A 25,455-nucleotide genomic window follows, 5' to 3' on the forward strand; every position below is an offset into this window, starting at 1 on the left:
GCATAGAAAGCCTCAAGGAACTTTGGTAGGTTTCTACCAAATTCTCTGTTCTTGAGGTAAATGGACAATAAATAAATAAAAACTTGACAACATCACCTAAACATGTCATTTTATGGTACAGAATCATCATTAGAGAACCATATGTTGATCAGTCATGCATAACTTATTAGTTCAGTGTATAACAACTAGCATTTGGGTGTTTTCCATTTCACACAAATGTTGAGAAAAGATTGATTAAACAACGAATCATTGTTTTTTGTCATAGATGCAATTATATAAATAGTAATAATAATCTTTTGGATTAAGCAATCAAAGTGACAAGTATATGATAAACCAAGAGTCGCATCTTAGTTTTCATGGTCAAATTATAATTTCACAACTTTATTATATTTTTTATATAATATTATATAATTTTAATCACAAATATGGTTCTCTAATGTATATAGATAATATATCCAAAGTTAATAATTAAGTCACTATAGGAAGAGCAAAAGCAAAACTAATACAAGACCACATCAAAAAAATTTTAGCCGTTAGAGAAGTACATTAAGTATATATAAGGCTTATTACCAGGCTGTGTTGTAGTGTGTTCGTCAGTACACATGGCCGACAATGTTGTTTTGTATATTCTAACTTGTTATTTCCCCACGCTTTCTCCTGCCAGGTAAATAATGCTACAGCAAGAGTAATGACAAATAAGACAACTCCTGCAACAAGAGGTGCACATACAAATGGTACGTTCATTTAGATTACCGGATTGATTGATACAATGTTATTATGTCCTTACATGTTTAGCTATGTATAAAACTTGATGAGATGATATAAGAAAAAAGGTCTTGGTGTGGATAGCACCAGTTATTTTGAGGATATTTTTAATTTAACTTAAGGCTTGTTTTTCCTTTAATATAAAAAAATCTGACCGGCTGTGTGCAATATGTGTGTAATGGTCAAATCTGACCGGCTGTGTGCAATATGTGTGTAATGGTCAAAAGGAGCATTATTTCTAGGAAAATGTCGTCAGGGCATGAAATAGTATTGCAACAAAAAAAGCTGCCATTTGTAGTTATTTCAAACTCTCAACCTTCTAATGCCCAAGGAAGGTAGTTTACTATCAGTGTATACACATTTTATCTGCGGCAGCCTTTCTTGTCCCATCATGGTAACATCCTTTTTGTTACCCGTACATGGCAAAATTAGCTTCGCAGGTAAATATTTTGAAGCCAAAAATGCCATCAAGATAAGAGTCAAATTACAGCAACTTCAATTTGCTTAGAACGATTACTAGTCAGATTGTATTACCGTGGTGACAAAAAGAGGCAACTAGCGATTGAGAAAGACAAAGTTTGTCTACTAATACATTTGTTAGATACGAAGTGCAATGAAGAGTCGCACAGAGCTAAAGATATATTGAAGACCAAATAGGGTAATTAGATAGTGCGGAGTGGAATAGTTGTGAGAGATTTACGACTCTTGTAATAGAACCTTGATATGTTTTATATCTTGACCATTTTTTAGTTGACAAGATAGCTACTAGTGATACATCTGACATGCATATGTTTCGCATGTCAGTCGTGAACATGACTGTATAAATAAAATAGCCGCCACCGATAAAATACAAAATACCGATGCATCCGAAAGGTATTCATCAAAAGCCAGCAGATTGAACGATGCATCACAAGTTTGGTCATTCATGTCCAAAGATAGTTGGATGATAGTTAAACTTTCTGTCACCATCTATCATCACCAGTATATCATCCCAAAGAGTTATTGCAACAAGCACTTTGGTGAGAAACAGCCCTGCTCTTATCAGATCAGACAGGTTTAAAAGAATACATTATACTGTCTGGTCAGTGATGGAAAGATAGTCAATTCCACCGGTTAACTCCCTGGACACTACTGGTCATCTAACAGCATTTCTGATTGGTTGATAACTTGAAATGCTCATTTTAATAGCCAATTATGACTAGGCTTTATACCTTTTATGGTCAAACTTGCATTTGCAGATGATCTTATTAATACCCTCCTGGATTGGTTCAAAATTGGGCACAATATTCATTTTGGCCAATCGGCAGGTAGTTCTCATGAGGTTAACTCTAAGCCAAACAGCTCGTTTTCAATTTTCATCTTTATCTCCGCCAAGTCGCTTTGAAATTAGAAGCCATACACATTAACATAAATAGCAACCTTTTCAAAGTATACTGCAGGTCATATCGCAAACATTGCATGTCAAGTTTAATCTTAAAGTGAACTTAGTATAGCCTTAATGTTACAGCATTCCTATACAGCTGTGGGATAAACACAAGTAAAAAAGCACTTATTCTGTCAAAGTTACTTTGTACAAACTCACAAGGTGCAATTTGTAACCAAAAAAGTACTCCTCTTGTCAGATGTATTTTGTACAAACTTAAAACATTTTCTAACGATTTTTTCTCATTTCTTGTTTGTTCTTGTTTCATGTCTCGTTTTCATGTTGCCTTCCTTGTCGTAATTCTTACTCAACAGGTGCACTACGGGCACAGGCTTTGGGTAGAGGGCGTGCTGCAGGGCCTACAACCTATGCAGCCGCTTATCGTTTAGCTCCACCCCCGCCAGTGCCTGGTGCTTACACTGCAATCTATCCAGAGGCATATTTCCCAGATAGATATCAGGTATGTACTACTTGTGAACTCTTTAAAGGGCCACTTCCCCATTTTGTATTGCATTGATTCCATCTTCTTCCGTCAGATATTTTTTATTAAATGATTAAAGGAAAGCAATGGACTACAAATTAGTACTTAAACCAAATTGAAAAAGCTAAATCATTGCATGTGGTGCATCTTCACATAATTTATTGGTGAGAATCAACGCAAGTTGCAAGTGGCCCTTTAAGCAATAAACAAAGACTGTTACTTCCTCTGCTGATCTGGAAAATAGTGTCACAGGCTTGGGCAAGGTTACACCGTCACATGACCAGCTATTTTTCTAATTGTCTGTCTGGTCACGTGCGGTGTGCCCATCTAATTTTCAGCAAGTCTGTGGCACTATTTTAGTCTCGCACCGTAGGAGGGAACAACCTGGTTTGTTGGTAAATCTAAGAGTGGTTTCCCGATTGGGCTATTCTAGTTGACATCCTTACACCCCTTATCCTTATCCCACTCAGGGGGTGTAGATTTCAAATGGAGTCACCAATTCAGGTAATCCCATTTGAAATTCACACTCCCTGTGTGGAAGATTAAGGTCATGTCTTCCATAGGGGGTGTATGGATTTCAACTGGAATAGCTTATTTTCTGATTCAATCTTGCGTCTCTAATAAAAGCCAAGGCGTTGCATTGGGTAGACTATAAAGAGACGATGACATTTCACATCCTCCCAATTTGCCTTCATCAAGCTAATCATTTGCATCCAGCAGGTAACACATGACTAATTGATGACTTGGCTTTTGAAACGTAAGATTGGACAGAAATCACAAAGTAATTGCAATGTGACAAGTCAATTGAGGCACTCACAGTAACAATAATAAAAGAAATACATCGCTAGCAATCGAACAGGCAATCTCAAATTCAAAAAGCCATTAATAATTTGTAGTGATCAAATTCATCTTCACCAAAATGTCTCTGGCATGTCAGAAGTGGTGCCTTAAAAGCTTAATACTGTTTGAAAAAATCATATTTAGAATTATTAGTGGGATGGATTGTGAGCAGAAAGTTTTATGGAATGCTTATTCAAGCAACTACAAAATTGGTAATTTGAATTTGAGATTGCGGAATGTGATACTAACCAAAGTTTAATGCACATACCAAAGTATATATATATATTCCACCACCACTGCCACCATCTTTTAATTTTGTTACACTCGTGATCCATTTATGAAAGTCAAGTTTGGTTCATTTTATTGCAAATAGTAGCACCAAGATTGTTTAAATTAAGATTATCATGATAAATCACTTCCATATTAAGCAGATTGTTCCCCATATTTGGTCATCTTTATTCCATATTAGGTAGAAATAACATAGAATGATTTGCATAGGATGTTTGTGCATGTGAATGCCAACTGCAGACAACCATGTCAAATAAATCATAATCTTTGCCAGACAAGAGACATTTTCATTAGAAATCTCAAAATAACCTAGTAATAATCAGTCCAGTATTTCATCAAGTCAATACCAGAAGAATCTTGTATACGATGATGGAGGTACCTGTTGCTATGAGCCAAGGGCAAATTTACAAAGCAAACTGATGAACTCACTAAGAGATCATACTCAAAAGAAGAGAGAGGGATGAAAGGAAGAAATCAATTTTCTTTTAAAAAACGCAAAGTCATGACCAATTGCATGAGAAGGAATCGAATCTGTGAGACAAAAAAAGACAAAAACTGCTTAAATCGTATCGCCATGAAATTGAATCTCAGAGCACTTTCAGTGTGGTGAATCAATCAATAAAAGCCTGTGGAATTTCTCAGGCTATAGGAATCCATGTCTACAATACGACAAGTTATTGCTATGTACATCTCATATTCCAATACCCAGGGACTTAGTTCCATAACCACAATGTATTACTGTGTGTATAGACATCAATGCAGTTATACAGCAGTGTGCAACTTATTTCAATACCTGGGGACCTAGTTCGATGACCTCAATTTATTAGTGTAGGTAAATATCGATGCCTCTAGGTTGGTGGGTATTGTATGAATGCTTTACAAATGAAGGAGGGTAGAGAAAGGTAGGATTAAACTAGCTAAAACAAGTGAAATTATGGGAGAAGAGGAATGTTGATTGAATAATTTAGATATTAGTTTAATTTTTGCACCTTTTAAATAATGCAATTTCATTTAAGGCAATTTGATATCTATTAATTCCGAAGTATTCAAAATTGATGTTTGCTCATGGATTATAATTTTCAAAATTGTGATGGCAAACCTGCATCCGAAATTTTCTCAATCTCCTGAAAACTAAATTTAATCAGAGTATGGGGTAGGTCTCCAATATGCAAGAGAAGCTTAGATATATTTGCATATGCCAGGAAGGTACACAGTATCTGTGCGCCTCAAGTTCCTCTCTTTAATGTTCATAGTACAGACTTAAACAAATAGATGCATTTCATCCCGGGATTTCAACATGTACGTTTTATTTCCCAGTCCGTAAATTTACACCCTCGATCCTTCCTCATTTTTGATGTTATGAAATATTCATCAAGAGAGTTATGATCGCAACGATCCTTCCCTCTTCCTGTAATTGAAGAGTTGGTTTGTGATCAAAATATGACTTGGCATTCCAACAAGGTCATCTCCATCAGCGTCATACAAGATTCTTTTCGTGAAAGTCTCTGGCTTCTTTTATATTTTCCCGTGGAATGAGGTTACAAAGAAATAGCTAGGAATATATATGGTGGTTAATAACTTCACTGGATTGCATTACCCTGGGGGTGTTAAGAATTGTGGGAATATATAGAGAGATATATAGAACCTGTAGTAGTACCTAGGGTAATGAATAGTTAAAGCTTTAGTTGCATGGAATATTGACTGACTGCCGGTGGCAAGATACATGCATGTGCTAGATTTTGTGACAGTGAAAAAGTGTTGCATATTTTATTTCGCTTTTTTGATACCAAATTTTCGGAAGACTTCTGTTGTTGTCATTATAAATCAAAGAATAGAAGATATTTATTCTGATATATGTTGGAAAATTAACAAATGGAAATTAATTGAAAAGAAATATTAGATATTATTAGAAGAATATTCTGAATTGATTTGTTATGCATGGAACTTCCGCAGGAGTATAACATCGCTCGTCAGGAAAAAGTTCTTGTGCATTTATACTCTTACCTGTTTGGCAAATAGTTACAAATCATCCAATTAAATGATATTATAATTTTCAGGGAACAGAAAAAATACATAATTCTTCAAAAATAGTATTCTTATAATAGTTAACTGTGTTTAATGTCCCCCGCAAAATAAAAATCCCATTAAATTTGACATTTTGTTACTGCTCCGTAGTTTCTAAATAGGTAACAGCGTAAATGCGCATGTGAGGTTTTTCCTGCCCAGCAACGATATGTTCAGCATTATTCCAAAATTATTGGCAGAATGAACCTTTTTAAACAGTACAACAAAATTGACAGGAAGGAATTCAGAATGTAGTATCGCAATGTGTAAAACAGGAAACACATAGTGGCTGCATGTGTTTGACAAATTATACTGCCCCAACCATTTGTTTTCAAATACATTTCACTGTGCTTGACACGCTGTCTTGACAAATTTGAGAGAGACATACATAGTCACACATTGAGGCCCACCCCAGACACAACTGGGCCTCAAAAAGTCTCAGGTCTGATAGACTTCAATTATACGTGCATTCAATGTAATGTCTAAACATTTGGGTGGAATATTTTGTTTGTCAATTATAGGGTACTTCAAGTTTAAAACAATAGAGCAAGAATTAATTCATTATTATTGGTACATCGGTTATCAATGATGGGTATTTCAATTTTATATCTAAACAATAAATAATTGGCATTTCATGCTAGAAATATATAATTTAATCAAAGAAGTGAAGATGTCAGAATTAAACTAACCTCAAACCTCTTGAACTTTACGACATCGTCAAATATCAGATGAAAATATACATAAATTTTATTTTTCTGCGACACATACATATGTAACAATATCTTCAGTTCCAAAACTAGCTGCAATTCTACCATCTTGGCCACAGTCCATATTCCATGCACCAACATTGTTATATTTGATGAACCAGAACCTCTGGCTATGATGTAATTTCATCACCTAGATCCCAGAGGGACCGGTGTTGTAATAAATCTTGTTCGGTATAAAGTTAATGCTTATGGTACATAGATTTGTCATGGGGAAAGGTTGCCTAACTAACTTGCATGTTGCATGTTGTGTTTTTGCTTTGCATGAATTGGAATGAAAAAGTGTGATTGTAAACCAGCAATAAGGTTTTTAGTGTGATTGTCTTTCTTTACTTTTTATTTTTATTTTATATTATTTCTTATCTGGTAACAAAGTATTGTGAGGGAAAATTTAATTTAACTTCTTGCTTCCTGCTTTTAATGAAAGGAGTTTAGTGATGTATGTTGCTTCATTTAGGTATGGTATCAATTTAGTAAGTTATTTATAACAAACCAGGGTTAAAGTCAAAAATATAATCAGCAAGGTATGTACAACACTTCAAGTTTGCTTCAATCCAAGTTAATTAGCATTGTGTAAAAAGATTTAACATAGATCATATTAGTTAGAATTATTTTAGGAATAGTGAATGGTGATGAATTGATAATGATACAATCAGTGTTGTTAACACATAGAGTTGTGTAATCTCCAGGCATATATGACAGCTTCCAGTGTCAGACATCACATATATACATTGCATTAACCATGGAAAATAGGTCTGCAAGGTGTATTCAGTTATTCATTAGTTTCTTGTGCAAGGGGAAGATAGTTTCAAAACACCCTTGGTCCCAATTGTGTTGTATTCGTGATCAACCATTGATTGGGCATATTTAATTCAAAACATATTCAGATGTCGATATAAAATCAAAGCTATGTTAAAACTAAAGGTTGTTTAGTTCAGATTGAGTTTGCTCAGACCATTTGATGAGTTTGTCTTGCACATTCCATCTCAGTCGAAGTTTTGGTCATGGATTAAATTGTGTTATATTCAAGAGATAAAAAAAATCAAATCCGAATTTAAAATTTATGCAAAAAGCTTTATGTGACAGCCTACAAAATTTCACCAAACTATGTGAGCTAATATTCATATTACACTATACTGTTGCTTTTTATCAGTCTTCAAATCTGCAAAATGGAAACTTAACACTTACACATCACAGAGTACATTTGAACACTTTCTTGAACTGTGCCAGATTAGTTCAAACATGATATTTTAGAACTATTTGCATTAATCAAGTAGGTTTTTTAAGTACAGATAAAGAAGATTCTCCCATGGTGTGTACACCTGGGCTACTTAAAGTAAGGACTGTTCTATCAGTCCAACACGGCTGGCACCACCCTTGGGGCGACACTTTGTATTTCCCATCGCATCATTTTGGCTCCTCCGTATGCTGTGCCGTTGCTGCAGCATTGTTAAGAGCACGATTCACATCCTAAATTAGATAGGACTTAAACCGTACAATAAGATGTAGGTTGCACAGAGCAATGTTACTCTCTCTGATGTTTCTTTGCACTGAATACTGAATGCATAAAAATCCCGCTCTTTTTTCCTCCAATTTTTTTAGATTGACTTGATTGTAGTTGTCAGTTTGCTTGGTAAATGTAGGTTATCATTGATTTGGGCTACATGGCTATTTTCAAGGTATGGATTTTTTCACAATTTGATAAACATGGAAGATCAGACAATCAAAAGCATAGGAAAGTAAACGTTTAACTTTTTGAACAAATTGGCATCAATTTCCCACAAATATTTGGAAATGGTGGCAATGTGCAAATCAAAAACTGATGGATTGGATTATTTACAAGGGTTCTGCGCCATTTTGGAAATGAATATCGGATATTGATTGTAATGTTTTGATCACCTTAATTTGATATTACCACTGTTTAGGGAGCCGAATCCAACAAATTATGGGCTCAATTTCTAGTCATACTCTGGTTATTCACACGGTGGAAGTCAGGTCCAATTTCTATTTTACTGCAGAATGGAGAAGTTTTAATAAAAGGAGAAAAGGTTGTCATCCAGTCAACCGTCTGCCTAATTTTAAAGCGAGATGAGCATTCAAATTAGACAAAGCCGAGGCCCCAGTCTTTTGTGTAAATATAGGTTAACGAGATATAGCTTGATGAGAGCGCAGGGGATCTATGATAGCTGTCTTTTAAACTTGTTAGTATAAAACTTTGTATCACTGGTCAACATTCAAGTCTTAAGGTAGTGGTTCTTAAGCTGTTGCATAGAGTTATAGTGTCACCTGGTGATAAATTATAAAAGCTGTGGACTCATGAGATGTGTATAGGGAATTCACAATCATTTGAGATATACTTTAGCATCTGGCAGCTATAGCTTGTAGGATGTTTAATACAATGATTACACTGTATAGGAGGCTGATGTGTGCGATCGAATAAGGCATTTAACAATGTTGTAGCCAAGAGGTAGTTGAAAGGTGTACTTTTCTGGGCTCTTGATCAGTAAAGTGAGTTGAAATGTTTGTAGGGGTTCTGTGACAGGTTGCTATGGCCTATTATTGGGCAAGTATTCTGATTTGAATTGGAATCTCAATGCAATATTTTGTGGTTCAAACCATTGTTCTAACTTAACCATCACCCTTTTATCAATCATCTTCATCTTAAAATCACTAGCAGCTCTGATTTTATGTGCATTCACTGACATGCCACTGTCATCACAGACAGCACCCCCACACACACAAACATACCATAAATGTGACATTATGTCCCCTAGTTCTTACAGGCATCAATAGTTCACCAGGTAGTTCAGTTTTAAACAGTCTTTACATGATTAAATAGCTAACACTTCTCAAGATGGATATGGCTAGCCTTTGTTTTCAATGAAGAAGAAGACATCATCTAAAGGGGTAAATCAGGGCTTGTGAATCTAGGTTGGTTGGTGTTTGATAAAATCAGTGTGTTAGATTAAGGCATCAGATATCACAAGTATTTGGTAACTTGGAGTGTTGTACTACCCAGATGTAGGTTACTACATTATTGCTGTAAAATAAGAGGCTTTTGCTAAGGATTTATCTAGGGGCCTATTCATGTTTCAGTGCAGTGCACATTTTTAATCAAAAAGTAGATGTAAAGAAGATAGATAAACTAGCTTACATAAGACTGGTAGTATTATAAATTTATCATAAGATCTTACAAATGGCGGTAAAATAGATATAGTAACTCCACTTGGGTTAGGATTCTATTTTTTAGTTTCATTATGTGAAGAGTAGGGATTAGTTTTCTAAAATGGTGAAATAGCATATGTAGGGCTGGTTATTAAGGGCAGGGGGTAGTGAGACATTTCAGAATTTATGTAACAAGTTGAAATTGCATGTATCTGCCCATCCCGGGCTCAATGATTATTCGGTATTACAATAGGTAAATAGAGTGAATTTATATTGGAGTGTAAGGTGGTGGCATATATATAACTGACATGTTGTGTATATATAACGATAATGAATACTCTCTGGGTTAGTCTCATACGCAGTATCGGCATCAACCATAACATTATATAACAAGATTGGAAGTGTAATTGGAGACCAATTTTGTCATGCATGCAGTCTCTTTTACAAGCTTGATATATTCAACATACCATGGTTATTGGATAGTTTAGAGTTAAACAGGAGACTACCAAATGAAAAGAGTGTTCAGTATTGTTCCCATACCAACACATTTGAAGTCAGTCCTTGGTCAATCCCCCATTTTTTGGTTTGACAAATTTTACATTTTATTTGATTTCATCCCCTCCTCCCCTACAAAAGTGCACTAACTTTGGTTTTGTTGTTGTTATACATGCAAAATGGTGAAGATATAATGTTAACGATCTGCAATCACTATATATGGCCGAGCGAGCAAATGGCCATTCAATTTCACGATCACATCCGAGGTATTGCATTACTTACAAATGGGGGGTGGGATTTCATTTAAAGATCAATTTCTATTATCAGAGTCAGGATTCCAAAAATAGAACAGATATACAGTGAACCTTTTAAGGGTGCTGTATTTATATTTGAATAAATGTCAGCTTTGGTGTTAAAAGGGTATGTATGACATAGGATTTTTACAGTAATATACATTCCCCTGCCATTGTTATTGGCAATGCTTTTACGCCATGGCATTTACAGGAAAAATTGATATAGTGATTGCAGACTGGACTATTCCAGTTGAAATCCATACCCCCTATTGAAGACATGACCTTAATGCTCCACATAGGGGGTGTGAATTTCAAATGGCATTACCTGTATGGGTGACTTCATTTGAAATCTACACCCCATGTGGGAGAGTAAGGTCATGTCTTCAATAGGAGTGCATGGATTTCAATTGGAATAGCCCATTAGTTCCTTATATTTTTGGTAAATTGCTTTTGTTTTGTCATCTGCAGTAGACCAAAATATTAATCATTTTGGCACACTTTCACAGACAAATTTTGAGTTTTTTTTGGCACCCATTGTTGTTTTGCTCGTTTTGTTTTTAGTTAAATTGGTCCCACTGCAGATGATTAATACATTTTAAACTTTCTCAATTGTATTTCTAAGAATTGTGCAAAATACATGGTATAGATATTTCTGTAGATATTAGTCTCTTATTGTGTAGGCATTCATATGAATATCATGTATCTTTTTACATAAAAAGAGGCTAATTTCTTACAGTCATTCTAAACCTTGGTAAACAATCTTTACATTGAGATCTGATTTTTGTTCATAAGACTTGGTTTTTGTTCTAAATCAATTATGAATGAAACATGAAACGGCTTACTTCTCTCATTCATTTTGTACTCCAAAATTGATTGAACATGAAATTTCAATTAGAGATTTGCTCATGTGTATAATTTTATTTTTTAATTGAAAATTTGTATCTTTTATTGAATTTTGATTATTTCTTACTAGTTTCAAAGTTATACATATTCCCTTTTCAAATGGGAATGCAGAAAAAAGTCAAATTTGAACTCCAGAACAAAACTCACTGCTTTTAAACAAGTAATCAGACGTAAAAGTTTCAAAATGTTGCATGTTTGCATTGTTGCATGGTTTGAGGTGTGCATTGTGTCACTAACATCACCTTTTTCTCCAATCTCTCTCTTTCCCTTGGCCCCCATTGTTTTCTTTGTCCCCATTTCTTCAAAACAAGACCGCCGATCTTCTTTTGCAGACTGCAACAGCAGCAGGGTATCCAAGCTACATTAGTCGCTATGCCGCACCTCCGGCGGCGTACGCGATACCATACGGAAGGGAATATACCGATCCTTACCATCCTACCATCACACCAGCCGCCGCGTATGGGGTAAGATACCCCTCTCTTTCAAGGGTAAATTAAGGGATTTTATTCCAATCTCTCGGTGGTTTGTGATTTTTGATTCCATTTGTGTGTGGTCTTGATTGAATAAGTCTGGTGATCCTTGTTGTCAGCTTTTTGTATAATATATATACACACCACGCTTTATTTATATATTCATTATAATTTGAGAATGAAACGACACACATACGTACGACTTGGCTGTTATCACGCATCTAGAGAGCCTGGGTTAATTTGAGCACTCAGTGGCTTCAATTTTTTAACATGTCAGCTTTTTCATGGTTTTTGTGTAAAATCATTAACCATTTAGAAAGCATGCATGTATTTAGATTAATACTTTGCACACTTCTGTCATAGTTCAAGCAGGTGAGGCAATGGATGGCATTGTCAGCATCAGCGCCGTTCCTTATGAACTATGACAGAATTGTGACAAAGTTTCAATTCATCTTAGAGTTGTCATACCACACACTATCTATATCACCACCAAGAATAGAGGTTGCGAAGGGTTTCGATATCGGTAATCAAGGTACCCTGGCTAATCCATACATAGGAGACATAAAGGGATCATTCTATACAGAGTTCTCAGCTTCATAAAGCAGTGGTGTTATAAAGAAAGAAATTGGACATGGAGAAGATATGGAGCTATCCATGTAGGGTTTGCAGGTGACAACCATCTTGAAAAGGGTGGGCTAAATTCAAAATTCAATTCTGTTTAGGGGAAGGAGCATGTGTAGCGAAAACAGAGAGCATTCTGGCCAAACAATTTTGGACTGGCATCATGTTTGTAATCTGTTTGGAATTTAAATTCTTATGCTCTATTATGGACATGTTGGAGGAGACTTCACTATGCATCAAAACACTATATGCACCATAGATGAGTAGTGTTTGTGAATTTGCCTCCAGGCCTGTATCACTGCTTTGTGGAGTGTTTATTTTCATAAGCCATGTTTAATTTCATAAAGATTAGATTAATTAGTCTTAATTTGAGGCCAGGAAATATTTCATCAAAACTGTGACCAGGTAAGTATGAAATAAGACGGGGTAATGAATAAATTAAAAGAAAATGAGAACTCTGTATAGATTTAAAATAACTATAACATAGTACGTGCAATATAAAACAAACCAATCAAAACTTGGTTCTGTGTGTCACTCAGCTCTGCTTTGTCAGCCTTGTCAGTCAGTCTATATGCTCATACATATTCATGATGTACAATTTGCATTTGTTGGCTTTGGCTTGATTGATACAGTGGTGAACCATGTAATCGTTGTAATAGTAGTTTGAATGATGCTTGTTGATTTTTACAAATTTCTATAAATTATGATATTTAGTCTTATAATTAGCTTTCTATATATGTGGAATGACTTGCTTTATAGTAGTAGAACACTGTCCATAAGAATCCCTCAATGGAGTAAGAATGCACTGTTCATAATAACGAGTGATTAATAAAACAGTAGGCATAATTCTGAGAAGTTAAGCGAAAAATGGGATTCTTTGGTCAGTGTTTCTAGTAAATTTCCACCTTTGCTGTGCTTGATACCATTTCTCTATACTTGCCTGTTGCTATCCTGTCTATTATATGTATTCCAAACATGGCATTCTCTACAGTACATCCTAAGCTTTTTGGAATAAAGGCTAGTTAAGGTAACCTTCTTCAAAAATATTCAATTTTGCTGAACCAGTACAGAATTTCTGGAGCAAAGGATTCCTTCTCTTGATGTAAAAATCTCTAGTTTTTAAATATTATTTAGAAAAACCCCAACAAAAACATGTACAAACTTGTCAGATTTTCTCTCTCTGCTATAGGTTCTAAACTGTCCCTCATTTTTCACTTTGGCACTTTTGATCTCATTTTAAACACCTGAAATGGAGTTCTTAAATCAAGAGTCCCAGCCCAACCAGTGAGTGGGTCGCAACTCCATACCCATAGTGGCAAGTTCTCAACTTGCTTTAAACATTCAAAAATGAAAAATACTTAATTATTAATATTTTGATTGAAATAGGATGTGCTTATGAGTTTGCCAAACATTTGTCCATTTATATATATCTTTCCACTATCTCACTGCTTTATATATGTGTGCTGCATCCAATGCCTCTGCATCTCATATTATCAATCGTTGGTATATGTTCATCGACTGAATGTCACCATTGACCGTGAGAATGATTTGAGTAGTTTGCAGTCTTTCTAGTATTGTTTTGTGTCAGTGTTCAGTGTTTTTATCTTAAAGATTTCTTCAGCATTTATACATGACATCTTTCAAGTTATGTTTTCATTCAAACCTTTCAATATTTCAAGGCTTTTTCAGTTATTCAGGTAGAACTCATTACGTTTTGGTCTTCAAATCAATTTCATATTCCTACTATTGGCAATATTTTTCATAAAGATTTAAAATTGAAATGGGAAATCAACTTCTGAGAAATCAACTTCTGAGAAATAAGCCATTATCTAAATTCACAATAACAATTCTTACACATTCATTTATCTATTATAGACTTGAATACTGTCATGTAAATATTTGCTTAAATTTCATTGTTGTTTATGTATGAAATGATGAAATAATATTTGATCAATATTATTGAAATGTTTGGAATTGATAATTTCAACAAAATTGATTCACAGAAATCTCTAAATTATTTTTTAAACTCATTATTGGCCTATACTTAATACCTGTTAATTGTTTCACATACTTTTGAAGAAGTGCCCTGGCCTATTTTTCACAATTTTAAATTTTGGATAAGAAAAATATTACAATTCATTGTAGAAATCATGACAATTCAACATAGAAAACATTACAGAATAAAAACAATTTTCCTTTTTAAAAATCCACTGACATGCCTTCTTAATATCAGAATGATGATCAGCCCTATACAACTAATAAAATCTATGCTATTTGGGAATGTTGTGTTGTGTGTCACACTAACAGAGACAAGACAAGATGTCTCCATCCCCTGATCCTTAATTCACATTAATTAATATTTCTCAAAACACGGAGAGGTTAGGGCATAGTTGAGGGAATAGTACCATACATGTGTGTCAGGTCATATAAGTATCTCATTCATATACAGTGCATGAGACCCTTAAATATATGCACCTTTTTTCAATTGGGATTCAATTGACATTTGATCACATTTCATTCTTTCCATCCTGATTTTACCCCAAAACATATTTATAGAGGAGGCAATTTGTCCCACCCAACCCTTCTGGTTACTCCCCCGGTGTGTCCTATGTTGTTCAGAGCCAGTAATTCTTGGCTTTACAGAGGTTACCAGCCTTGTTCACAAACATAAGGGATTTGCAGTCAAAAGGGGGCTTCCAGTAAGCTATCGGATCAAAAACCTTTCCCCTAAAACAAGAAAAGACAATTTGATATCAATCATATCAGTATCTGATTCATGGAAGGAAGGGTATCAACAATTCATGTCATTCAAAAGCACTGTATAGGATCCAAAGGACCATTTCTGCCATTTTAATTAGAGAGTGTCAAACTATTCATCTCAACTCATGGACCAATTTTCAATTTAGAATAATCACAATGAGAAGACATATCTTTACAAATATCAATGCTCACTGACCCAGCAAAGGCACTTAGATGCATCCTAGCCAGTTCAGCTCAAGTGAAAGGCCCACACAGATCAGATATAAAATTCATCATTGCTGTAACTATGACCTTCTATACACATGTATGGACCTCCCTAAAACATTAATCAGTGACATTCTTTTTTGGATTATTTTCTTTTTCTTTTTAAACTAAATATTAAATAATGTTTTTTTAACCTGTCTCCAACATCATTTTGTGTTTGTCATCAATTCTTCCCTCTCTCTGATCTGCTGTGATTCTTGAAATCTTCAAGGATGGCAAGTTTCTCTAATTCTCTACCCAACAAACCAATCCCTTCATTTAATTTCTGCTCACAACTTACCCAATAAGAGCATCACTTTGTGAAAATGAAAAATTATTATCTTAATATGAAATCTTGATTAAGAACAAAAATCTCAAGCATCATTTGAAAATAATAATCCCTTCTCCAGTATTTCTTATTGAAAACAATGTGTTTATTTGTTATATTATTATCATATTTTCTTCTTTGATTTTTCTCTCACACAGGCAAGCGTGTATAGAGGTGGATATGCACGGTATACCCCTTACTAAATGGACAGCTAAGGGGCACTATCTTGCAATGTTTAATATATAGACTTAAGAACCTATCCCAGCGTATTTGAATTGGAACTTTTTTGACAACAGTATAATATATGCACTGCCCGGCGACCTGCACACAACCTTTGACCCGTCAACTGCCTGCTCAACGTTAAACAAAATGGCTGATTGCTTCATCTCCATGGAGTTGTTTTTTTCCTCTCAGGGGTATTGAAATAAAAATATGTTTTTTTCACGCTATGTGCGTGTTTTTAAAATGGATGTCTGGTTGGAACTGCTGTATCTGCGACGATTATGTAAGAAGGTTTTACATGCATATTGCATTGTGGGAGATGGTTTAAAAAAGTTACTCCTTACATAGGTGTATGGTTTGCAATCATTTCTCTGAAGAAAGGTTCTCCGATGATGCAACGGGAGCATACTAGTGAATGGTCTTCAAGGTGGTGCAATAGTGTTTGCGACAGGTCGACCAGTCAACAGAGGGCGTCGGTGTTTTATATAGCCTGAATTACAGTATATGTGCAAACCACAACAGCAGCGGCGGTGATACCCGGGTTGCATCACATAAACAAATTTTTTATACGCAATGCTAGAACTCCTAATTATTCAGATGATCGGACATTTGAAACCAGCAAGGATATTAAACTGAAAACATGTAAATGTTGTATTGTGCCATTATTGGACAGTGAAAGTGGTCGCCTTTCTGCACCAAATAACTTAGTTGTAAAATGAATTAATACTATACTTAATAGTGCTCAAAAGTTTTAATAATTATTTAAGATGTACAGAACAAAAAAAATGAACAAAAAAGAAATATTCTTCCATTGTTTGATCAGAAATGATCAAAACTGAAAGCGAGCATCTGAACAAATTGATGAAATTAATGGGGCATATTTATGATGTTAATGTTTGTAGATTGTATGTTGACTGCCCACTCTGACTGCCTCACAAATAGGTGCACATTTGCCAAGAGTGTTTTTAAGCTAAGAAAAAATATCCAGAATGGAGTGATTCAATACATTGTAGCCAAAGCACATTTACTATGTTTTATGATGTAGTCAGATATAGATTATGTGATGAAATGGACCAAGTGTTTCTATTCTGTGGCATCAGCTAAACATGTGTTTCTATTTTATGACATCAGTAAAACACCACAAGTTGATGTTTCATTATTTCTGTAACTTGCTACCAATATTCAACAAAATGATATCCTTGCCGCACAATATTGTAAAACATCACAAATGAACAAATCCTAACCCACAGAAAAATGCAGGACTGTTTAGTATCTCATGCAACTGTGTTGTGTGATTTGCAAACAAAATGTTTTGAAAATTGTTAGTTGTTTTTTACATGTGAAAAAAAATCATCATGTATCTTCCAGTATGTAGACAAGTGCAGCATTGGCTGTGTTTTTTGGCAAATGTAGAGCACCCATTTCACCACAACCTTTGAGGGATTCCTCATGTTTTTACAAATACATCTGACATCTTTAGAAATCAAGATTCTTAGAATTAATAGGATCTGTACTGTCAGACCTCACTGTTAATAGAATTCTTGGTAGTTTTGCCTAATTTGCACATATTGTAATATGTCAAGTTACCTTAATGCTAGTGTTCACCAATAAACAAACAATGAAGCAGTATAAATATATATTGCTGTGTTTTAATTTGGAAATAGCAGATTGCCAAATCCCAAATTGAAGACAAGGAAAGACTTGGACCTGAAATAGGTGCTTCTCAACAGGGAAGATCCTGGGAGGAAGATCATCTGGATTATGCACGGACTACAAAAATGAAGTCCCAAATTTATTTGGGGCATTTTTATTAGTGCCTTGCATTACCATGGTATGGCCATGTCTTTGGGGCTGTTTCTAGTATTTTCACTGTCAAAATTCCTGGGTAACACGTTTTTAACACTACAACACATAATACTTAACACTTAAAAGTAAAGGAAGCGTTGCTTATGATTATAACGCTACAACACATTTACAAGGGTATATATCATAACAGTTGTTAACACTCCAACATGCTTAATAATATAAACATGTGGATGCGTTAATAGTGATTGTTATGAAAGTTTCCCCTGTAAATGTGTCATAGTGTTAATTTCTTAGTTGGAAGTAACACCTTCTATACTTTTGCATGTAAGGTATGGAAATAAACGGAATGAAGTGTTAAAAAAGTGTTAGCCACCAATTTTTACAGTGTTGACATATTGTCTATGCAGCTCATACTTGTCGTGTCAGATGTGTTTGTAAAGAAACGGGGGTTTTCCCGTGGGTATTGCTGTATTAGTAACAGTTGCAGCAAGTTTTGTAATCATGTGTATTCACCTATATTGCAGTACCTTGGTGGTGAGAAACAAAAAAAGTGTACATAAAATAACATCACTAGGTGCTAGTCACACACTTAGGTATTTTTTTGTTTTAATGAACAAATTTATTATATAGCAGTATGTCAAATTAGCGTGATTAAGTTGATTAGGACCCCATGAAGGAGATTATGATTTGAGTCTCGGTATAGTGGAATTAAAGACAATATTGTGCAAAATATTTTGTTGTTCATATTATGAGTAGTAATGGGATTAAGCATATTGTAGTTTTTAAGAATTGTGTATAATATATCCAAGCAGTATGGGGAGGCATTACTAAAGCAGTGCATGCTGGATTATTTCAAAGTAAAGATAGTTTACATTTTATCTGATTTTTTCCCTTCGAAATTTTAAATACTGGTGAAATTATTGTTGTAATTTGCCTTGTAAAAGTAGGAAACAGTTTCACATTCGGTGACTTGTTCTTGCTAATCCTCGATGGCTTATTCAGAGTGTAAAAATTAACATTTTATATTGGTAACTATTACCAAATTTTTATTATTTAAATTCTACCTACCAAATATTTGATTTTCTATATATTCAAAATTTGTATTAAATAGGCATTTTCATAAATTTTATGAATATGCACAACTAAGTTATTCTATAAAGCCAATGAACCACATAGTTTTTAATTCACATTTTACCTCGTTTATTAAGTTGTAATTTAATAGAGAAATGCATTCTTTTTAATGAAACCCATGCCGCAAATTCAAAATGCCTAAAGTGCATTTGGATTAAGTTAGTTGTGACTTGCAAGTAGTATGCATAGAGTATATACAGTATTAAAACACAAGTCACAGCAAGCTTAAATTGAATGCACTTTGACCTCACTGCTTGGTCTATATATGGTGGTGCTATCTAGTTCAGGGTGTATCTTTAAAATGATAACACAAAACAGGCTTCACAATACACTAGAAATCTTCTTTACACTTGTCAAAATAGTCTCCTTTCCAGCTATTACTGTGCTGAATTCTGCACTACTAGCATGACCATGAATCTTTGTGCAGTAACTTTGTTCAAGAAACATGCTTGAATTGACAGACTGACTTCACTATGCTTTGATCAGTCCAAAATAAGCCGACCGTATAACATTGTGGAATTTTCATGCGACATCTCACTGATGTCCTATGCGTCGTCTGCTTACTGTTACACACAAAATATGTCAGATATGTCAGCTACATCGCTTTTAAAGTGGGTCTACTTTTCAGCGTAGTACTAAAAGCCTAATAATTCCCTCCTATTTAGTACTGATCAAAGTGTAGTGATGTAATTAATAGAAAGTGGTATACGATATCAAATTCTTACACTTAGTGATATTTCTGAAACTCCCGTTCACTCATTAGGCAGAGGTGCCATATTTAGCGTTAGCTTTGGATATTTAATTATTTTCTATACTTTTCACCCTGGTAAGTCAGGTAGAAAATAAAGAAAAAATTAAATATCCAAAGCTAACATTAAATATGGCACCACTGCCTAATGTTCCTGCAATCTCAGTCTTTCAATTGAATGCAGTAAATAGTAGTCATGAATTCACACTGTCAATATGCTGGACAACCGCCTCAAACATTCAATGCCAAATGAACAACCTATTTACTTGACAAGTGTGCTATGACATATTGCCTGTCTCGGACAAAATAATTATATGTGTAACATACAACATAACCTGACAAACGCCCTCATTTGACAATGCTGAATATGTCGGAGAGTTAGCGTTTGTCAGGTCATGTTGCATGTCATATATCTATATAGTATATAACAGCTCATATATACCTTGGGCAGTGTTTGTAACTCGTAAAAACTGCCACAACTCATGAAAAAAAAGGAACTCTATGATATGATAGAAATGCTATAACTGTATTTTTTTGCCTCGGACCTATTTATTTATTCTTTTTCCTCTTTCTTTGATGGTGTAAGCCTTCATTGCTTTGTACAGTTAGAATATATATAGTCTAGATGTAGCAACTCACTGTAGTTTAGAGCATTCTAAAGAACAACTCTTTCAAGCTTTTGTTGGAGGACAACTAAAGAGAAAAAAGGAGATTATTATTATTGTAAGAAATGTCCCTTTTTTGAGTTCCTATACATTTATATTTATTGTTCACTATATTTGAATTTATAAGCATTTTAAGGCATATTATTGTAAGTGTATTTCAAGGAGAAAATGAGTGCAATGGTTCACTGTTGCTATGGCAACCAAAATAGTCTCATTTCCAAGTGCTATGTTCTACTTCCTTTGCATACGATACCGTAACGTCAACCATTTTGTTTCATGTGCTATTTTCATATCTTTTGGTTTTGAATCCAGTTTTGGATTTGTGGGTGCCAAAATTCCCTGACAATACAGTAACGTGAAGGAATGTGCAGACTTTGTACTTGAGATGAGACTAATCTATTGGATGTATATAGCATTTTTTTTTGTAAATTTCCCCACCTGTATCTGGGACAACTTTGTAGGAAATTGCCAAAAAAATTGTTGTCTTATGTATATTTTTCCTTTCATTTTTTTGTTTTGTTGTTTGTGGGGTCAACACTAGTTGAGAGACACATCTGACTGACTAACCCAGCTATGAACAGTAATATCTCTATGAACAATGCCACCCAGGGGTCACAGGAAGAGGTGTCATGACCTTTGACCTTGTGGTTGGGTGACTTTATTCCATAGGTGATGTATGTTGTGGAAAATTTACCATGGTGGAAATAAATATTTTGTCAAGTAGGCCTATGCTTTTAAACAAAATTAATGACATTATTATGTCAATAACAATTTAGGCAATGCAAATTACAAGAAATATATGTTGTTGATTTTTAGTTAAAAAATTCTTCAACCTACCACAGACCGCAATATCGGCAATGAAAAATGTTCAATGATTTTGGCCAGTTTTCATTGTAAATTTGTTCCCACCATGGTTTGTTGAACATGACCAATTATTGATATACTGATGAAACAGTAGGCATAGTAGTAAGTCACCATAGCTGTGTCATGTTTAATGTCTTTATAAAAAAAGCACCATGCATTTCCCTTTTCTTGAACTGTTTGTCCAATTTTGGCATATTGGTAAACAATTTATATGATGTAAATAAACACCACAGTTGGACGGACATCTGGGACAAATCTTCCATGTGAGAAAAAGTGATTATTTTTTATTCTTCGTATAGCACACAGATATTTAAAAAACAATTGTTGTAATATGTAGTGGATATAACCAAAATGTGTTGTTTTTTGTATCGTATGAAAGGGTTGTTTATTAGTGAATATGAGGTAGGGATAAGCCCCTTGGGTGTGGGCTTTCCCACAGGCATGGGATATATGTGTGAGATTCTTAATATGCCTGTGATGGTTTAGAGGGAGTCTATTTACAGTCATGTATAGATTTTGTCAGCAAAATGAAACGCACCTGTGTAATTTGTGTAACAAAAATCAATGCACAAACATTACCTGAATAAAATTGTTAGTTTTCCATTTCATTAACTGGTCAATCAATTATGCAAGTTGGCAATGTATTAATTATCAGGTAATTTATTATGTAAACATTGAGATTGATTATTATAACAAAATGTCAAGACCTCATCAGGCGTTTTTAAATTGAACTGAATTTGTTGTATCGATGCAACATGAATATAAAAAAAACACATCATTATATCCTCTTCCATTTTTGCTGACCGAAAAAGTACATGACTTGGCACATATGTCATTAGTTAAATGGAGAAAAAAATGAATACAAAAAAAAAAGAAAAAAAGACAATCAGAAAACACCAATCCTCCATGCAAACGTGTGCTATGGCAATGTCAATTAGAGAAAAGGGTTTTTCTAAGAAATCATTTCTTTAAGCTTTGGTGACAATGCTGTCCTTTATTCAGGCCATTTATCTTTTATGTCAAAAATACTATCTTTCACAAAAAACGTAAACGTAAAAGCACTTTGGTACATTAAGGCTGTGCTATTTATTTATATTTTTAGACTATAGTGGTGGGTGTTTGTGCTATTTAGCTAGCCTTTTTATGTAGCCGTCATACATAGTCATTTTGTACAATGACTACTTAGGTAAAAAGTTATTTTAATGATCTCTGTTGTCCCACATACCTTCATAACAGTAAACAAAACTTTTTAATCATGTGGGACAAGAGAATCGTACCAAAGTGCTTTTCACATTTACTTTTATATGTAGAGGGCGCCAATTTTTCAGGTAGACATTTTGTGTGCTGAATGGCTGCATATTTTAGCTTGTAATGTGTTTTAAATTCTGTGTTGTGGTCCCCATTATTATTATCATCTTTATAATGTTTTTTTTTTTTGCAACAAATATTTACAAAACGGAGCACTGTCCATCCGTTTTCTTGATTAAGTGTGCTATATAAGAAGTAGTGATGTGTGTAGTCAAAACACAATTAAATTAACAATGATATGAAGTTGTTAATTGAAGCACTAATATGTTTGGGGATATATCTTATGTTCAACAGATATCATTGTATATAATGATATGTTATATTTAATTATTTTTATTGACTTTTTGGACACCTTGAAATGAAAAAAAAAAACTAGGGGAAATTATTGGAGTCTTTTGACTTTGTTGTCCATTTATCCCCATGAGAACTACCTGCCGATTGGCCAAAAAGAAGTTTTCATTATCGATTGGACCAATCAGCAACATGGTTAGAATAAAAGCGCAACAAAAATGGGGTGAATTATTTGAAAAGCTCCATTCTGATTGGTGATTAAAGTGGAGATATCACATATTTGACCAATGAGAGGCAATGATAGATCGGCAGGTAGTGCTCAGGGGGTTATTGTACATTTATTAGAAATGAACATTTTAAATGTCTGAACAAATCTCATCCTTCAAATGATCAACTCAATACACATCAGAATTGATTACTATTGTTATCAACTCAATAACTCTCAAATTCAACAAATTTGTCCTCATGGAACAAATATGTACATTGTCACATTTCAATGTTTATATATCTTATACCAAAAAAAAAAGTTGGATTTACCATATAGAGTAAATGAACTAATTTGATTTCATTGTTGATCAACTCTCTATCTTTGAATGAACAATGTGTGTAATAAATGAACAACTTTTTTAATATTATGATAACTTTTTAAATGCCATGACAAGTAAAACAATAAACGGTAGGAATAATAACACAGTTGGCTTTCTAAGTAAATGGACTCTTCAATTATTTCAGATGTAACAATTAACAACAAAAATGTGCTAGAAAACAAACAAATTAAATTCACTTTGATATTTTAAACATATTTTACCATGTAAGCATAATTATGAATGGATGAGAATCATTGCAGCTCGGTGAACAAATAAAATGAACAATATATTTAAAATAATCCAAATATAGACATCATACACTTGTTATTATGAAGAACAATTATTTATATCAGATATTTTTATACTGATTATGGGCGTAATGTATTGCAATGACATTGAACAGCTGTGGTATTATAACAGTATAATTATGTATTATGGGCTAAATGGAACAATCATGTATCAGAACTGTTGGAACAAACTTCAATGTTATAATTACCACGGACACCACTTCAGTCCACGAAGACTTGAATTGTTCCAAATCATATGCACATTGTCAGTTTGTGACGTGGTGTTGGATTATTGCATTAAGCATGTGACAACATATTACAATATTATGAATTTAGGAACTGATAATAATTTAACATGTGGTTTAAACGAACAAATGTCATTATTAATGTAAGAAACTCCAATCATGTTTTTGATTAATTTGTTAACTCTATAAGATAAGACCCTAGACAAACATGCGTAGTTTAGTGTAAATTAAGAATGACAGGGAAATCTGCAGCATTTTGAAGTGCAGATATTTTATTCTTTTTTCTTTTAAACATCTTATTATGTGTCATTGAAATAACTATAAACCATTTGTAGTTTGCGCCTTGCCATTTTTATTATATAAAAAATCAAATCTTATTTTTTTCTGTTCATACTCATGTTACCCAAACTGAAATTTTCAAACCTGTTAATATTAATTAGGTTGAATGGATGTCTTTAGCAGAAAAGCCTATATTGATATGCCAGGGTGCAAGCCTCTCACCTCACGATGTGTCATATATTGATCAAGCAGATTTAGTTGTTTATTGTTATTGAATAGAAATTTATTTTGATCTATTTTATTTATCTTTAAATGCTCCATAAATAGTGCCCTAGTTTTGAACCCAATTTGATTATTTTCTGGTCAAGCACCATAACCAAAACTCCGTTTGGTATTGAGTCAAAATCTATGTACCTCTACAATCGTCACTCCACAAACTCTCATAGCTTTTTGAAACAACAAATGAATCTAATTGATCAATATACTGCCATTGTTTGGGAAAGGAGGATTATGGGTAGTTGGGGCATTATGGGTAGGTTTTTGATGTAACCAGGGGTAACAGAGGATTGAATTTGATGTCTTGTAGATGTGTATTAATGGATTATTCTCTCTAGTGTTGGGGACCAGAGTCAGTTGTATTGCATCAAATGCATTAAAAATATGAAAGACCTCATGTGTCTGGAAATTAACAATAATTATGTGTCTTGTGTTTTATAAGTGTCTCAAAAATGATGTGTTGCAGGGATCAGAAAGCACCCTTTTTCTTAAAGTGGACAGCTTTTTAGGATAAAAAAGCAAGTAATATGAACAGGGTTTTTATTATAAGCTGGTCAATGGCATTGAATAAGTCATCTGATAAGGGGGGGGGGGACTGGTTTAGAGTCAGGAATATTCAATTTAATTTTGAGTTTTCTGCTGTATAAAGCATCTGGACAATTCGTTCCAAAGATATGAGCAGTTGAAGTGTGTCCAAAACAATAGGAAATAGAAGAAAGTATTGTTTTTGGCTATATCTCAAAATCAATATTTCCGACTGATTTTGCTTGATCACATCACATTATGTCAACCTTATTAGATCATACTCCCCTCCGACCCACCTCAAAGGCACCATCAGTGAAA

The 25,455-nt window shown here is 34.2% G+C and overlaps 1 protein-coding gene across 1 annotated transcript in view; it reads left to right on the plus strand.

Moving 5' to 3' along the window:
- Positions 1–25,031, plus strand: part of LOC140164876 (uncharacterized) — a 71,487-nt gene extending 46,456 nt beyond the window's left edge. The window contains 4 exon segments of the mRNA XM_072188253.1: positions 665–734; positions 2,503–2,648; positions 11,793–11,969; positions 16,062–25,031. Of these exon segments, the coding sequence (XP_072044354.1) occupies positions 665–734; positions 2,503–2,648; positions 11,793–11,969; positions 16,062–16,106 (438 nt within the window). The 3' untranslated portion in view covers positions 16,107–25,031.
- Positions 25,032–25,455: the final 424 nt, after the last annotated feature.

Source organism: Amphiura filiformis, chromosome 11, assembly GCF_039555335.1.
Source record: "Amphiura filiformis chromosome 11, Afil_fr2py, whole genome shotgun sequence".
Classification (NCBI taxonomy): domain Eukaryota; kingdom Metazoa; phylum Echinodermata; class Ophiuroidea; order Amphilepidida; family Amphiuridae; genus Amphiura; species Amphiura filiformis.